We start from the raw sequence: 17,256 nt of genomic DNA on the forward strand, positions 1-17,256 counted from the left end.
GGCTTCCTTGTCATAGATTTACCTAAGGAACTGGTCACTGGTTGTACCACAATGCATAAAGGAGTTTGCTATAACCGTTGCTGTATGACACACGGAGTTCCTCACTGCATCCTGAAAGAACAAAACCAATCAGCAACACCAGCCAGCAAGAGACAAGCCCGAGGTCGCTTAACCTCCTCACCAGTGTGGTAGAAAATGCGGGTTATAGTTAGCTTTGAGTTAACCAGTAATTTCCCTTTAGAGAGAATTAATGAATTGTTAGTAGACTCTAAGTATTATTTTTGACCCATCTTTGCATTTGTATAAGTTTCTGTAGGAGGCACCATTAGTTCAGTCGCAGCTTAACCAAAAAACTCCCTTCTGGCTCCCAGAACTGAGCACAGCAGGGCATGTGCTGTCAACAACCTTTCCAAGCTATCTGCGGAGCGCTCTGCAGAATCAGACCCAATTTCCAATACACTTTAAAAAACAGCCTCCTGAAAGAGATAAACCTACTGACAACCACCCCCATCTTTTTTTTTTTTTTTTTGATAGCATGCATCACATTCCACATAATTCTTAGAAATTTGGTAACATTAGAAACATGGAAAGATTTTCTTTGGCTTAAAGAAAAAAGAGGATTAGACACTTAGCACACAGGGCTATCCACATTACAATATCACATCAGTTCTGTGTCTGTCCTTAGTGTGGAAATACTGGCCTCTGAGCAAACATCAGCAAGTTTTAAACATTAATTTGTCATACCCAAAGACTCTTACCTTTGTGTTTTTGAGGATCATGAGGTCTGTATTGTTGTTTCGTATTAAAAACTGCAGGTGTAACTCGATGGCCATTTCCCCACTTAAAATTTTAATCATTTTTGAGATCTGATCCTTAGGCTCTGGATTCTTCACATGCAAACAAAAAGAGGGGAAAAAAAAAGCATAGAAGTATGAAAATGCAGCTAGATTTCTGCGAAAACACAGTTCTTGAGAATTCACTGCAGTGTGTTCCACTATATTGAAAAAATCTGTCAGGTTTGGACACTAAACGGACATTGTTTCTTCCCTTGCTGTACAAGCCCAAACTTCCCAAATAATGAGGTCTCTTTATGCACAAGAGCGTGGATGGGAGAAGGGAATCTTTAAGAAATGTATCCATATTGAAAGCAAAAGGCACAAACATCATCTGGTATTCAGCGGGCTGCTATGTTTACCCTTACACATGAATCTCCTGCAAGAGGCAACTAATTTTATAAGCGGGAATCTCCCTTTCCTTTCCTTGGAAGTCTTACACAGAGGACCACAAAGACACATACTTTGCTCCATGCTGACCTACAGCACCTTCTTGTGAGCTAACAGCTTTAGAACAGTGGCCAGCAGAACTAGGAATCTCTTATGCACTTATCAACCAGAGCTCTTCAGAAAGCTTCCATCTTTCTGGCCACAGAGCCCCTTCCAGTTTAAGTTCCCGATCAGGTGTGTTCTCAGTAGGGTGAAAAGCACTTTGCAGCTCTTTTTATTGGCACTAATTAAAAAGAGCTTAGACTGAACATGAGTTTAGCCCTTAACCTTATCTTCTCTATTCTCCCTGTGGCTAGCAGTCTGGATTGGGGGAAAGCTCAGGAATGTTTCTGGCCACAAAGATGATTATCACAGAAGCCAGATCCTTCTATTTTGTCCCTTTTTTTTTTTTCTGGGTTCAGTAATATCTGCTGAAATTTACCCACTTCCCACTCTCCTCTAGTTTTCAGTGTCTGAGCTGTTAGACTTTTATACTGCTGATTATTTGGTCCTCAGAGATCATCTGTCCCTTTGCCTTCAAGCAAAACAGAAGTAGGACTCCATTTCTCATTAGCTGACCGCATCCTAACCCTGAAGATCCAAGCAGAATACATTAGAAGAACTAAGCATGGCAAATTTGGTAATGGCACTCACAATTTCTGCAGACTTTCCTGCACAAGTGCTTCCTGGCTTCTCATCTGCTTCCATAGCATCACTGAAATAAAATGAAAACGAAAATGTAACCCAGTTCACCACCAATAACCAACCAAGCACTGTAACTGTGGCTAAGCACCATTCAAAAAGAACAGCCCAGACTTGTTTCTTCACTGAAAACAATCAGATTTCAACAGTTCAAGGACTGTCTATTTCAACATCACTGCTGAAAAATAGACACCTCCATAGATGAGTTTTACGGTGAATGGAAGACAAAGGCCAGGAAAATCCCACCCTTTACCCCTATCCAGAGGGGCAAAACAGGGATGTTTGGAGAGAAATATGAGAAAACAGGGTCAGCAACTAAGCAGTAAAGAATTATACCCTCACTCAAAAGCCTTGAGCTCACCACTATCAGGATGAATGCTAGTGTGTTAAAATGGAAACCAAGGATATTAAGCTGCAGTTTCCACCTTGTTCTAATGTTTCACTGGAAGATTTATAGATTATTTCATGCCTCAACCTTTATTTCACCAAGATGGACAGAACGCTTCCTTTGATTCAGTAATCCAGAAATAGCAAAATCATTTATAACTTGTTCCGCACGGCTGTGTAAGACCTTACATTTAGCCAGCCTTGATCGAGGTGGCACCCCCCAACACACACTACGAAAGAGGGTGCAGGGGCTGGGTGGCACACAGGCAGGACAGCTCTCAAGAGTGAGGAGCAATGGGAACACAACCTTCTCCCACAGTGCCCTCAAGTTAGGCATGAGCCTTAGCATGTATTGCCCAACCTTCTGAAAACAGAGGTTTAACATAAAACTATCTATGACAATTACTTGTAAGCAGTCAAGAGAATGAGAATGGATGGAATGCTTAATGCTGGCTCAGGTATGGTTTTCTTAACAGGGGCTTCCTGCAGCTAAGGGCCATTGATGGCATGCCTGCCTCAACTGCAAGGCAAAATGCCTTATTTTGAACAGTGGGTTCTGGTAACATACAATTTTGCCCAGAGTAAACAGCATCTCTTGTCTATTAGCTTGGCTTAAGTGAAGTGACACAATTGCATGCAGCAGGGTGTTCACACACAGAACAGGCAGCTCCCTCAGAAGGGGGCTGTAACTGAACAGTTACACCTCTTCTCAGGCTGGTGTTCCCACCTGTCTTTCTCTGATCCAGGGACAGTACCAGTGTTGGTGGATCCAGGCACAGAGGCAATGGGAGTACCCACAGTGCGGAGATTCTGGATCACAGAAGACAAGAACTGCTGGCTAGCACTTTCATAGAGATCAAAGCAAATTTGATAGGCCATAAGAAGGTTGTCTTCCTTCACCAGCTTTTCCAAGATGTCACTCACAGCCTGTGGGTCATCCAGGAATATCAGGCACTGAGATGGAGAAGTGAAAAAAGGAAAATAAAACAAAATCACAAACCAGGAAAAGATATTAGATACTTTGGAATGAAAAAGCAGTAACACCTAACGCCACATCCCATTTCTTCATTCCCTTATCTCCTGCTCCCACAGAACATTAATTCACAGAAAGAAAAAAAAGTCTCTTTCCCTCATAGAAGTCATGAAGAATTTTCAAAGTTTTCATAGGTCACTTTAGAAATGAGAGTTAATATTAAAAATTCAAGACCCTTGCAGTCTTTGAATGTGTTTCTATCTCTATAAAGTGACCACATGTAAAGTAATTCCCTCTTTTTCATACTAATCTCTCTTCATTATGTGTTTGGAGCATGCTACCAGGAAAAGATACTTCATTTAACTGAATGAAAATCAGAGACCAAGTAAATGTTGAGTCAAATATATCTAAAGAAGAGCAATTCTTGATCAAGTTTTAAACAGCGCACTAAGAAGTTTACCTGGCACACATTGATGAAGTCTGGCTTCTCCAGATTCATGTAAATTTTAACTAGGACTCTCAAGACTTTATTACGGAACTGCTTGTTCTGCATCAGAGACATACAGAGCTTCAAGCTGTAGGCTAGCATCCCAGGAACGTCATTCTGAAATGAAATTAAAGGATTTAATCTAGGTTATAATAACAAATTATATTTAAAAATTAAAACAAAGCTACCTCTTTTCCATTTAATCACAGAAAACAAAAGATATGGATATATCCACAATTGTACAGTTTTCTCTTTTACCCTTCTTGCAAAAAAAAAACATTTTGTATGCAGTGAAATTCATAGCATTAACAAAAAATGTCAGCAAAATGAACCACAGATCAAAAGTAGATCCCCAACACATCTCTTTCTTGCTAAAGGCAGACACAGATCTGTCCACTAGGCTTAGAAAAGGTAATTTGAAATAAGGAGTTTATAAAAGGAGAAAAAAAGAAAATCAGTAATGCACAGGACAATAAATAGAACAGAGAATGCAAGAAGCTGGCTTGATGATAACCATTCTCAGAACACAGGAAGGAGACATACAAGAATATTGGAAAGCTGTTAACTGAAAAGTGGTAAAGTTTAAAGGATTTAAACTATGAGGTCTGTCAAGTTGGGATACTGCAACATGGATCTCTCACTTCACTTCTTGATCTACATCTGGAAGCTGCACCTACCGATTCAAGGATGGTTTTCTCAAAGATATCCAGCCTGCGTGTCTCTAGAGCAATGCCAATGGCCTGCTTGTACTTGTGGTCATCCAAGCATCGCTGGAACATTTTGTTCACGATCCCTTCTAGCCTTTCATCAACAGGTTTCTTCTCCCCTTCTGGCAGTTCTGCATTCTCCACGCACTGCTTCGTATAGTGGTCAATACATTTTGCTGAAAAGACATTAAAAATATAGAAAATTGTTTTGACTTCCGAGATGTTCACAGATTAAAAAAAAAAAAAAAAACACAGGTTGCAAAAGTGCCAGAGACCAGTAGGGATCAAAAACAAGCAGCCACTGCATAAAACATTTAGATGACTAAGTATGCAACAATTCAATCACATCTGGTCAAAAAAAAATATCTTTCCAGTGACACCAAAGTTCTCTGATTCAGGAAGAGATCACAATATCTACAAATTTACCTAGACATCTATATCTCCTTTAGAAATCATCCCATTTTAAAACAATTGCCCAGATTCTCCTAAGTAAGCTCCATTACAAAAATCTCAAAAGATTGGATAAAAAAAAAAAAGAAGTAACACTAAACTGGAAAAAGATCAGCTGTAGCATCTATTTAGACCAATATATGAAAAGGAATTTGGAGAAAAGCAGTTAAAGTAATGGGAATTTCAAAAGCATAATAGTTTTGATAATACGAGAAGATTTCTTTTACATCAACTATTATTTACCAATGATCGTCTCCACATATTCTGAGTTGTCATTGACATTGAAGAGGTCACCTGCTCCCAGGGCATAATTCAGGGATTCTTCAAAAGCTCCCAGGTGGTAAAATACTTTGGAAGCAACTAAAGCAGCAAACTGTCGGCTCCGAAAACCCTCATCTTCGTAGAGAACTTCACTGAAAGGGAGAAAGGGAAGAACATCAACTCGGTATGCTCTGTTCTCTTTAAAGCCAAAGGACAGCCTGATTCAACTTGCATTTTGGGGACTTTCTGGAAAATATAGAGCTGGATGTTGCACTAGCCAGTATCATGCAAATAAAACTATTTCTACTTCATATCTCTTGCTCTTTTTATTCCTGCAGTGGGTGCTGCTTAAGGGTCTTTTCTTACATTTTGTCCACTGACTCGGAGATTTCTGCCCAGAAATCATTGACAACAGCGTTCAGCTTGTGAAGAGCAAACTCCTGCAGAAAACAATAAGAAGTTATTTTACATAGAAAGCTGCATTTATTAACTCTTCTCAATAAGCCCAGCTATTTAAAAAGAAGTCCTTCTTAAAGAGCAAATTCTACTTGAAAACATCTTTGCAAGCATTCATTGCTCTTTGCATCCCCCTTGCAACAAAAGGAAAGGACTGGCCATTTAACCAGGAAGACAAAGAACCCTTCCCAGGGTCTCTCACACAATCAACTTGCTAAAATGCCTGATAGTTGAGATTCTTTAAAATACAGAGTCTTCTTCACAATCTTTGCACAGGGCACAAGAACTCCTTGGCCTGTGGTCTGCACCAGCCAGTACGATTTAACTGCTCATGTGTAGCAAGTTAGAAGATGAACAAGATCTGAACTAGCATCGCCTACATGTAACCAGCTCAGAGCACAGGCAGCGTTCGCTCATCTACGTCTGCTTTCAAGAGAAGCAGAACTAGGGAACTACAGATACTACGAGCTGTATCTGTCCCTTCTAAAACACACTGTGATAACTGTGATCAAACGACTAGCAAGCAGCACCAGTGCACTGCCATCCTGTTGCGAGGAGGCACTGTCCTGGGATACTTCATGGACTACATGTAAAGTTTTGTTGCCATTTTCTTCTCCTACCACTAACATGCTTTTACGTGAAGGCCATAACCTTGGTTATTTTGCTTTACCTAGCTGTGTTGGTTACAACATAGTTACACATTTACAGTTTTACATTAGTCGTGCTAAAAACTTGCAATTTCTGGGGGCTTTGAATCTTAAGAGTCAAAATGCAGCCTCCTGAGCATATGTAAGTAACAAAGCCCCACCACCACCAGAGAATTGGGAACTTCAAGGAGGAGAGATCTTAGCATGTGAAGCTCCAGTTTGATTTATGTTCAAAACAAGGAAGTTTGCCATTAAGTTACTTAGACCTTTCCTTTTACCATTTCAGGATGGAAGGGATTTGAAGCCAACCTGTTGCTGTCCAATTTTTGTAATTGTTAAGATTCATTCATTTCTGCTTTTAAATTGTCAACGTAGAAAGTCTGTTGTTGTTTGCTCCCAGATGTAATCAGAAACGCTGAACTTACCTTGAGCTGTGGCTCCTCTTCATCCAGAAGAGAGATGATTCCAGCTGCAAAACAAGATCATTATGTTTTGGATTCTCCGTTTTAGAAGTGAACATATGATTTAGTCCAAAAATAACAGGCATGGAAGGAGGCTGTATCTGCAATGCTGGCTTAAAATCTTCAGTGTTAAAAATGAACACAGAACAGCTTAGAGGTTACAACTCTGAAGATGCAATCCTTATAAAACATGATTTTTTTATAGGTAAATGTATTAGGAACTCAGAGAACTGTTTTTCACTTCCAGCTCCATCACTAGTCTGCAGGATGATTTATGGCAAATACCTTCTTCTCTCCCCTGGAGAAAAGGCCACATCAAAGCATCCTATCTCCTTTTTATATCCAGGAGTCAGACTTCGTACCTCCCAGTTTTACCAGGACTCTGTCCCAGGAACTGATACAAACATCTGAAGAAACAGTCTAACACAAATAACCAGAAGGGCCCACAATTATTTGGAAAGCTCTACCTGAAAACAGTTATAGATGGTTCATTGATAAACCAAAGGAATGAAACTAAAAATGGAGGAGAGGGGGTAGAGAGGATCTGCCCAAAGTCCAACCCAATCCATTGCTTTTAAATCTTTCACCTGTTATACAGATCTATGATCTTTTTTAATCCACAGAAGACATCCAGCTGGAAGGGTCAACAAGCCTACTGCAGAGCTAGCAGAAATCTCTTAGGAGATCTTGCTTAAGCCCCCCCAAAGCAAGATCTCTTAAGGCCTCCAGAGGAAACCTGATGGGATTTTAAGTGATCTTCACAAACTCAAGAGGGGAGCATATGTGCAGGGGAAGAGTCTATAAAAACATGATACATACATGATAAAATTCAAAGAGAAGAGCACAAACCAAAACTAAAATGTACAAATACAGAAAGGGCTCGGTGCTAAACTGGATTAGGATGAAACACAATCAGAACACCATGTGGCTGCAGTGCGAGACAGAGCCCCATATGTCACACTGAGACACATTCCCCGGCACATATATGAAGCAACCCCTCCCTGGTGCTCATAGCCTGGGCCAGTCTGCTGTGTCCTGTGCCAAGCAACAGGTTTTAAGACGGAAAACTAGAGCATCTGGAACAAACGGAATGATGAACTATAACAATCAGGGCCTGTAGAGGCTGACTGGAGGGTTTGCAACTGTTTCCTTTAGTGAAAGCTGAGACAACTACAGAGTTCATGTGTGTATATGCCTGCAGAAAGAGAAGAGACAGCAGAAAGAGAATAACCTGCTCACCATAGCAAATATGAACAGCCATGGGAGTAACAGGCTGGATTTGGAGTTTCCAAGACTGAGGTTTGCTGGTAGGAACAGTCTTCTAGTGGTAAGGTCAAGATAATCATTTTGCCTGGGCATGTTGTTATGGAAGCTCCATTATCAGAGATTTTAGAAGGCCACAGAGGACACACATCTGTCAGAAACACCCCGGGAAGCCCTGAAGCAGCCCTCGGGTAGGTGAGTTAGACTCAGCAACCCCACAGTGCTCCGCCAAGTGTCCCTGAAACTGCACCCCAAATTTTGATTTTTATACTTGCACTACGTGACTCACCAGGAAGAAAACCCAGTTTTCTGCTGCAGCTCTAACTCCTCCATCCTCATGTCTCCCTGCAGTGCCCCGATCCCTCCTGCCTGCCGTTCATCGGCACAAGCCGCCCTCAACCTCCCCCCGGCCCTTCCTGGCAGCGCAGGGGCACCGGGACGGGCTCCCGCCGGCGGGGGCCGCTCACGGGGCCGGCCGAGGGCCGCGCGGGGCGGGCGCCGCTACGGGCCACCCTCGGGCAAAGCTCCGCGTCCCGGCGCGGCCGGTCCCGGGGGCCCCCCTGCTCCCCCGCGGGCCGAGGCGGGCAGCGCGGCCGGGCCGGGGGCCGAGAAGCCGCCGCGGGGGGAGCTGCGGCCGTGCCCCGTCACGGCCCTGACTCAGCGAAACGCCGGCGGGCAGCGCGGAGCGGCGCGGCGCGACGCACTCACCCGCCGAGGTGATCATGGTGCCGGCCGGGCCGCGGAGGGGCTGCTCTCGGGTCGGGGCCGGCGGCTCCGGTCCGCTCCGGCCCGCGCCGCTACCGCCGCTGCTGCCGCTACCGCCTCCGCGCCGCTACCGCCGCCCGGCCCGGAAGTGCCGTCGAGGGCCCCTTCCTTCCGCCGGCGGAAGGTGCCCGGCGCGGGCGCCTGCTCGGAAAGACGCGGCGGGGCCTCGCGCGGCGCGGGCAGCCGCGGCCGGGGCCGCCTCTGAGGGCAGCGAGCGGCGGGGGAAGCTCCGGCCCCGCGCGCGGCTCGGCGCTTCCATGTCCTTATTCGTTACAGGCGGGGCCTTCAGGTTGCCGCGCTGCTGCTCTTCCAAATGACCAACAAAATAAAATAAAATAAAATAAAATAAAATAAAATAAAATAAAATAAAATAAGACTTTATTTTCCTTTCTCAGCCAAAGGGGAAAAATGAGGAAAATAAAATCCCACTTTCACCTCTCTAAATCCCAGGAATTTCCTTTTTAACTGACGTCTCCCTGCAAGGGTAAACTTAAAACTTGAAAGATCATAGAATCATAGAAGGGTTAAGGTTGGAAGGGACCTCTAGAGATCATCTAGTCCAACCCCCCTGCACACGCAGGGTCACCTAGAGCACGTGGCACAGGACTGCGTCCAAGAGGGTTTTGAAGATCTCCGGAGAAGGAGACTCTACAACCTCTCTGGGCAGCCTGTTCCAGTGCTCTGTCACCCTCACTGTTAAGAAATTTTTCCTTAAGTTCCTGTGGAACTTTTGATGCCTCAGTTTCCGGCCGTTTCCTCTAATTCTGTTGGTGGCCACCACTGAAAAGAGGCCAGCACCATCCTCCTCACTGCCTCCCTTGAGGTACTTATATACACTGATCAGGTCCCCTCTCAGCCTTCTCTTCTCCAGGCTGAACAGGCCCAGCTCCCTCAGCCTCTCCTCATAGGGCAGATGTTCCAGGCCCCTGATCATCCTTGTAGCCCTGCGCTGGACTCTCTCCAGCAGCTCCACATCCCTCTTACACTGTGGGGCCCAGCACTGGACACAATACTCCAGATGCGGCCTCACCAGGGCTGAGTAGAGTGGCAGGATCCCCTCCCTCGACCTGCTGGAGACACTCTTCTTAATGCAGCCCAAGATTCCATTGGCCTTCTTGGCCACGAGGGCACACTGCTGCCTCATGGTCAACTTGTCGTGCACCACAACGCTCAGGTCCTTCTCTGCAGAGCTGCTCTCCAGAAGGTCGGTCCCCATCCTGTACTGGTGTCTGGGGTTATTTCTCCCCAGGTGCAGAACCTTGCACTTGGCCTTGTTGAATTGCATGAGGTTTTTCACCGCCCAGTTGTCCAGTCTGTCCAGGTCCCTCTGGACGGCAGCGCAGCCCTCTGGGGTGTCAGCCGCTCCTCCCAGTTTGGTATCATCAGCAAACTTGCTGAGGGAGCACTCTGTGCCTTCATCCAGGTCATTGATGGATAAATTGAACAGGACTGGACCAAGGACTGACCCCTGGGAGACACTGTTAGCTACAGGCCTCCAACTGGACTCTGCACCGCTGATCACCACCCTCTGAGCTCTGCCATCCAGCCAATAATAGGATTCACACATAAATCCCATGTAGATAAGTCCATTGGATGTGTAGCACTAAGATGGGAGATAGGTTTAACTGCAAATCTGTACTCTGCATTTCTTCATTCTAGGTGCCAAAGGCTAAATACGGCAGGAAAATAAATATTTCCTGGATCATACTGGCAGCTTTTATGTGAGTTGCCCAGACTACGACTTAATTGGGGAACTATCATGTTTGTGGTGACCACTACACCCCAGGCCCACACAGGAGATGAGGGGGTGATGTTTCTGAAGCAGATGAACCTCCCAAAGATTGCATGTTGCATTAAAATAATCACCAAAGGCAATCCTAGTGTTATATTAATAGCCTCTGTCAGCCAAGGATTTGCAATCATTTGGGCTTGATCTTGACCCCCCCTTGAGCAGGGACTTGGACCAGATGAATTCCAGGGGTCCCTTCGAACCCCAACTGTTTTGTGATTCTCCTGTGCCCCACAGGCTACCAGTCGTCATGTGGAACTACTTGGGTGCCTCTTCATACACATATATGTATGTATTCATTTGTTTATTTACAAAGCAGCCACATCTCGGTGAGAGGAACACAGTGGGCCTCCTAAAGGACCCGGCACCGCATGGCTGTGGAGATGTCCGTGCTCAGACCTCTCTCATGACACCACCTAACGTCAGCCAAGCGGCAGCCCATGTCTGTCACCTCCCAACCCAGGCAGCCCATCGAGCTCTCTGCGAGTGCCAAGACAAGCTAGACAGATGCGTCCTACTCCCAAAACCACGCTCCCGCTGCCATCATTGTCAGTCTCTTCTGCATCATTCTTGTGACCCAGAACAGGCCGTTAGTGCAATTCTTTGCATTACACAGTAATGTTCAAGCTTTTTCAGCCTGCTAGTCTATCCAAGGCCTCATGATCAGTCTTGCTGCAGTTTCCTTGTCACCATCTTACTTGTCCTTCTTTCCCTAATCAGAGAGTGGAAATTCAAAACAGCAATAAAGTAGGAAAATACAGCAGCAGAGTCTGCTTTCCAGGGAGACCAGCCTGAAAGGCCTCTTTCAGCAGGGAATCTTGCTCAGAATCCGAAAGGAATCTTCTGCAGGCAAATTGCAGCATCTGACACCCCAAACCCCGACGTCATCGCGCCCGGAGGGAAGACAGTGTTCCCAAGGGGCTGCTCCAAAGCCCGTTGCCCATCGGCAGCTCCAGGCGCCGCAGGGGTGTCCAGCAGCCACCCCAGGGACGCAGCCCCCACGAGGCTCTGTGAGCAGAGCAGGGCTGGCTAGCACGGGTGCTCGAGGCTGTTGCAGAGGCTGGAGAAGCCCCTGGCGAACGAAGGCGAGTGGCTGCTCCCCAGAGGGGAGAGCACGTGAACACAGAGCAGCTCTTTCTCCCACGGCTCCAAATTGACTGGGCAGATCCAGGACACAGCGCGTGCTGGGTGTCTGCTGGTTCTAGGTGCCCTTGTCTCCAGCAGCTTCCTCATAGTTCCCGTTGGGCGACAGGCTGGTCAGAGCCACTGCTTCCTCAAGGTCCCGCATGTCATCTGCCAAGAGCAGAGAGAGGTCAAGGGAGAGCTGAACTTCGAATCTGTTCTTCTCATGCAAATTGCAATTTAAAACAAGACAAAAACTGAGCTGGTAGTCAGAGCAATTGGTAAGACCTAAGAGCGGCTGATTTTTCCATAATTGATTCTCATTTGATTTTACAAATGCTGGCCTCACAGCATATGTTTTGGGAATGCTGCTTCCAGCTGCATTTGCAGAAAACTTCACTAAGAACAAAATTATGGTTCCAGTTCACTGTTTGGAAGGACAGGAATTCTGCCATGAGGAGCTCCCACAAAATGCAGCAGAGCTCAGCAGTGCTTCCTGGGATGCCACCACACCCTGGGCTCAGGACCTTTTGATTTGTGAAAGATCTGAAGGATGATGACAAATGCTTGACCAAGAGAGCCCCACAGCCCTGTATACTCAAGGAGGGATGTGTCATTCCCTGGCAGATGAAAAAGGCATCTGGAAGCAGAGAGGCAAGAGAGAAGCATAAAACCCCACACTGCCCAGCGGGCTGCAGAGCGGTGCCTGCTCGCTGCAGAGCACCCAGCTGGCTGGGTTGCCGCTGAGCACAGAGCTCTTTGAAGGCATTTGCTCTGCACCAGGGCCAAGTGCTGGCGCTATCAGAGAGGCTGTAAGCAGCAGGCAACGTTTTGGCTGTGTTCTGGCTAATCCCGGCCATCACCGGTGCTGAGCACTGCTATCTCAGCTGCACATGTAGGTGCTTCGAGTGGCTGGGGACAAGTGAGAAAGCAGGCAGAGGGCATCTCAGCAGCCAGGCACGCACTGGTTGCCACCAGGCTCAGGCTAGAGGAGCTGTGGAGATGAAAATAGCTCGAGGAAGCCACCAGCAGGCATGGGGACCAGCAGGGAGCCGGGGAGGAACCTCCGACCATGGCGCCGGGAGCACAAAGCCTTCTCGGGAGCAGCACGTACCTTCACGGGCGTTTGCAGCTTCTGCTACGTGGCCTTTTCTCCGGCTCCTGCGGCCACGATAGATGCATTGCAGGAAGGAAGGGAGTCTCCACCTCTCGCTTTCTTTCCGCTCTTTGGGATTAACCAGAGAAGTTCAGATGGCATCGGGTCAACGCTGCTGTTCCCCCACCTCCCCACAATCGATTTGCAACTCGTCCCCTCCACGCTGCCGACTCCTTGCAGCAAAACCCGGGTTCCACAGAAGCCTCCCCCAAAAGCACAGAGCAGCTCCTGGAGGTTCTTATTTCAGGCAGAAAATGCTCCTCTACTCTGGAAATTTGCCCTTACTGTCAGCTTCCATCTTCTTGCTGCATTGCTGCCAAAACCATCCTGAATGCTCTTTTCCCACGGAACAGCCAGGTTTGAACAGAAGCTGGTTTGAAAGCAACAGCCACTGGCAGCCCAGCGAGAGCAGGAAACCTGGCAGTTCACCCAGTGCACGGGGCAGCAGGGAGGACTGATGTGTTCAGGGCATTCCAGCAGAAGGAAGCTTTTCTATTGCATTATCACACAGCTTCTCCACTTCAACCTACTCACCGCTGGAAACACTGAGACTTGTAGCACGTTAAAAATTAAAGCCATAACTGCTTGCAGAAGAGCAAGAGAGCACACAGCCTCTATCGGTGTACAGTATTTATTCTGGAGGACAGCAAAGGTCACAGCAAGTTACTACGAGCTTTCAAGCCACTGCAGTAAACACTGCAGCAGTTTATTTTCTGCAGACTCAAACAGCAGCAACTCAGCATCCCCATTGAAATATTGTGTGGCCTTTCACCTCTAAATCAGGTCTTATCTCCCGGTAACAAAAGATAAACCACTTCAGTGTCCTTCATCTTATCAAACCATTGCAACACCAAACGGCTCACAGTAGCGATGCCTCCTGGCACTCCACAACCAGCCCTCCAGGCGTGAGCCCATCCACTCCTCTCAGGCCCTGGGATAACAGGTACCCCACAGCCCCCTTTGACTGCAGAGGCCCACAAACCCCACTGGGTCCCAGCTTCCCAGCAAGGGAAGGACCTTTAGCGATGGTCTAAGGTCTAAGAACTTTTTTTTTTTTTTTTAATCCAGTTTAACACTTCCAAGTCAAGGAGGGCAAAGACAGAAGTGTAGCCCTGGCTGGGGACGTCTGTGTGTTGGCACCTGTAGAAGAACTGCAGCTTGCTTTGCTGCTAACCTGGGAGCCCTTTTGACCACACAGAGACTTTGGTATGTAGGGTTCACAGGGACAAGAACGTAGCCACCCTTGCCTAAGGCCTAATGTCACAGCTGACAGCCATCCTCATTACACATGTGGGTTACTGAACACTTACATGACTAAGAGCGACAGGCAGAGCATCAGAGGTGAATTAAAGCAACGCGCTGATTGCTCCTACCCACCACGCTTATAAAACGCTCACAGACAGGCTGGCCACAGGAGCTGCTCATGCTCTTGATGGTCTCTCCCCTGCCTGCTGCCCTGCTATTTTCATGGTTGCACACAGAACAATCCACAACAGATTGGGCAGAAAAATACATGTACAGAGGCACAGCACAGAGCAACATCAGGAAAAGGCCACATGCGGGGATGTTTTTCTGCCTCTGCAGCTGCTCTGTTCCCTAGGGCCATCTGGACGGGCGACAGAAGTTGTTAACAACGTGAGGAAGACAAAATCCAGGGCAAGGAGGGGAGCTGCAAGCAGAAATCATTGCCTCAGTACCAAGGGCTGTGGCTGCCCTGGCCCAAGCGATGGCAGAGGGCAGCACTGCAGCTTCCCACTGGGACCACGTGGGTCCTCGTGGTCGCAAAGCTCCTCAAAGTTCAGGTCCAGGATTCTGGACCAAGCTAATTTCAGGAGTGTGGCTGAGCTCCTGCCTGCTGGGCAGCAAAAGCCAACCAGCCCCATGTCCCTGGGATTCTGGAGGACCCTGTTTATGCAGAGCTGAACTGCTGGGATCTGTCAGGAGCAAGACAGAGAGGGAGCAGAGCTTCCAATCCTGTGGCAATAAAGGGGAGCGAGGGAAAAGGAGAGAAATGAAAGAAAGGAGGAAGAAAGGGAAACATCCCAAGAAAGGCAGTACCAAAGACCCACGTGAGGCCAGGCTGCTTCATAGGCTGCATTTCACCAGTCGCCCGGCTGGCCCATGTTCGCACACAGACATGACTCGACGTTCCGCCCGGGGCAACTTCTGTTCTCCAAGGCCTGTTTTACACCCAGCTTTGAGCCCAGCGTAACCACCTTGCCTAGGCTGGCCGCTAATAGACGTGTGTGGTTTTAAATCCAAGCACCCATTTTCTGCTGTTCTTGCTTATTATGCGGAGGCAGCACGAGCACCTTCCTCCCCGGACCTGCCCCTACCCTACGGCAGCAGCTGCACCCCCATGCCCTGTCCCAGGAACATGTGTTTGCAAGCATGGAGGGGCACCATGTCACAGTGTCACCTGCCATATTCCTGCTACCAAGAGCTGCTCTGGTGCTTTTCAACATGCCGTCCATCCTCCACAGCTGCTAGGGCTGGGAATCCCACCAGGAAGGGGTACATTCCATTGGGAAAGGCCAGATCCCACCAGCCAGGATGGGGCAAATCCCACTAAGGAAGGGACAGATCCCACCAGGATGGGGCGAATTATACTGGAAGAGACGAAAGCCCACAGGGGATGGGGCAGACCTCACCAGAATGGGGCAGATCCCCCTGGGAAAGGCCAGATCCCAGCAGGATGAAGCAGATAGCACCGGGAAACCCCAGATCCCACCAGCGCTGGGCAGATGCAAACGCCAAGGGCCCCGGCAGCACCCGCAGGGATGGGGGGGAGCTGCCGATCCCAAGCGCTCCCGGGCCGGATCCCTCCCCTCCGCCGCAGGACGGCCGGTGCCCACGGGCGGGGGGCCGGGCGCGGGTGCCGCGGGGCGCGGGTGCCGGTACCTGCCGGGTGCTGCAGCGCGGCGCGCAGGGCGCGGCAGGCGGCGTCGCGGCACTCGCGCAGGGCGGCGGCGCTGCCGGGGCTGTAGCGGGCGCCGCGCACGGTGCCCGGCGCCGGGAAGTGCCGCCGCAGCGTCTCGTCCAGCGCCGCCGCGTCGCCGCTGTCGCCGCCGGGCAGCAGGACGCCCACGACGGCGGGCGGCGGCGCCGGGGCCAGGCGGCCGCGCACGTCCCGCACCACCTCGCGCAGCCGCGCGCGCGCCCCGCCGCCCCGCGCCGCCCCGCCGCGCCACAGCACGAGCAGCAGCCGCGCGGAGAGCGCCCGGCGGCCGCGGCGCCCGTGGCGGGGCGGCGGTGGCGGCGGCGGGGGGCACCCGGGCCCCGGCGGTCCCGGCGCCTCGTCGCCCAGCAGGTCGCGGGCGAAGGCGGCCAGCGTGGCCGCCGCCGGGGCGCCCTCCGCCACCTCGGCCACGAGCAGCACGGCCCGCCGCCCGCCCGCCCGCTCCACCAGCGCCCGCAGCTCCCGCAGCTCCTCCGCCATCCCGGCCGCCGCGCAGCCTGCCCGCCACCGGCACCGGCACCGCGCACCGCCCCCGCGGCTCCGCACCTCCCCCGGTACCGGCCCCGGTCACCGCCCCCGCCGCTCCGCGCCTCCCCCGGTACCGGCCCCGGTCACCGCTCCCACGGCTCTGCACCGGCCCCGGTACCGGCCCCCGCAGCCCCTCCGCAAACACCACGTCCCACCGCCCCCAGCAAAACACGAGCCAGGCGCAGCCCCAGCAGCAGCGCCCGGCAGTGACACGCGCCCATCCCCGAGAAGCACGAACTGTTTGCGGGTAAAAGTGCAGGGCTGTAACGAGGCTTCGAGGCTGGTGCGCGTGGCACAGGCCGAGCCTGGTGAAATGCCCATGTCCCACAGGGAGCCTCTGCCTGCTGAGGGTGAATGAACCACCCGAGAGCGATGGGGAGCCCAGCGCTTGCACACTGCCTATCAGATGAACCTGGAGGCTCCCATGCAAAGCACGTGTGACAAACATTGTCGCTGTTCCTTACATGCACCTGCCCCAGACAGAACAGCAGCAGCCTGCAAGGCTCCCGAAAGGGGCAATGATGCTGCAAGGGCCGTGCACGAGCAGCCCATGCCGGTTTGCCGGGGGAAGAGGGTCTGTACAGCCAGGAACACCCAAGGCAGTTTGCATTATAGCTTTAGAACTTGGCCAGAGTGGGTTTGCTCAAGCTGCAGTAGTGACACTGAAGTTAGAGACTGAGCAGGGGGGTCTTGGTCCATGAGGAGGTGTGAAAGCAAAGCCTGCAGCTTTTCCTGTGCTGTTTCAGGAGGAAAGGGTGTTGGGGAACTGCCAACACAGACAGAGATCAAGTTACGGAAAGCTTGCAAGATGCTCAGAGGAGGAAATAGCCCAGGGCCCTGTGAGCTTGAATCAGGTAGAGGCCCCCAGCCCGCCCCCTTCC

At 49.8% G+C, this 17,256-nt stretch overlaps 2 protein-coding genes across 2 annotated transcripts in view; both read right to left on the reverse strand.

The window, feature by feature from the left end:
• The window catches only part of PSMD1 (proteasome 26S subunit, non-ATPase 1), a 72,322-nt gene extending 63,444 nt beyond the window's left edge, over positions 1-8,878 (reverse strand). Inside the window, exons 1-10 of the mRNA XM_088525502.1 lie at positions 8,765-8,878; positions 6,758-6,801; positions 5,596-5,669; positions 5,212-5,381; positions 4,489-4,694; positions 3,785-3,928; positions 3,079-3,305; positions 1,917-1,977; positions 759-887; positions 23-111 (exon numbers count right to left, since the gene is read on the reverse strand). Coding sequence (XP_088381628.1) covers positions 23-111; positions 759-887; positions 1,917-1,977; positions 3,079-3,305; positions 3,785-3,928; positions 4,489-4,694; positions 5,212-5,381; positions 5,596-5,669; positions 6,758-6,801; positions 8,765-8,780 — 1,160 coding nt within the window. The 5' untranslated portion in view covers positions 8,781-8,878. The remainder of the gene's footprint in view (positions 1-22; positions 112-758; positions 888-1,916; positions 1,978-3,078; positions 3,306-3,784; positions 3,929-4,488; positions 4,695-5,211; positions 5,382-5,595; positions 5,670-6,757; positions 6,802-8,764) is intronic.
• A 2,344-nt stretch (positions 8,879-11,222) lies between these two features.
• On the reverse strand, positions 11,223-16,327 carry CUNH2orf72 (chromosome unknown C2orf72 homolog). The gene is made up of 3 exons (XM_088525611.1): positions 15,790-16,327; positions 12,847-12,957; positions 11,223-11,903 (listed from the first exon to the last, which is right to left on the reverse strand). The coding sequence occupies exons 1-3, from the start codon at positions 16,325-16,327 to the stop codon at positions 11,812-11,814; spliced, it is 741 nt and encodes a 246-aa protein (XP_088381737.1). The 3' UTR covers positions 11,223-11,811.
• Positions 16,328-17,256: the final 929 nt, after the last annotated feature.

Source organism: Tinamus guttatus, unplaced genomic scaffold (assembly GCF_059628265.1).
Source record: "Tinamus guttatus ecotype Peru unplaced genomic scaffold, ASM5962826v1 Tinamus_guttatus_pri_ptg000227l, whole genome shotgun sequence".
Classification (NCBI taxonomy): Eukaryota; Metazoa; Chordata; class Aves; order Tinamiformes; family Tinamidae; genus Tinamus; species Tinamus guttatus.

Bases quoted from the DNA above. Each gene is read 5' to 3' on its own strand.
- CUNH2orf72 (XM_088525611.1), bottom strand. From the start codon at position 16,327: ATGGCGGAGGAGCTGCGGGAGCTGCGGGCGCTGGTGGAGCGGGCGGGC. The intron at 12,958-15,789 runs GTACCGGCACCC...TTAATCCCAAAG, and splicing joins CGCGCTGCAGCACCCGGCAG to AGCGGAAAGAAAGCGAGAGG. The intron at 11,904-12,846 runs GTACGTGCTGCT...TGCTCTTGGCAG, and splicing joins AGCTGCAAACGCCCGTGAAG to ATGACATGCGGGACCTTGAG.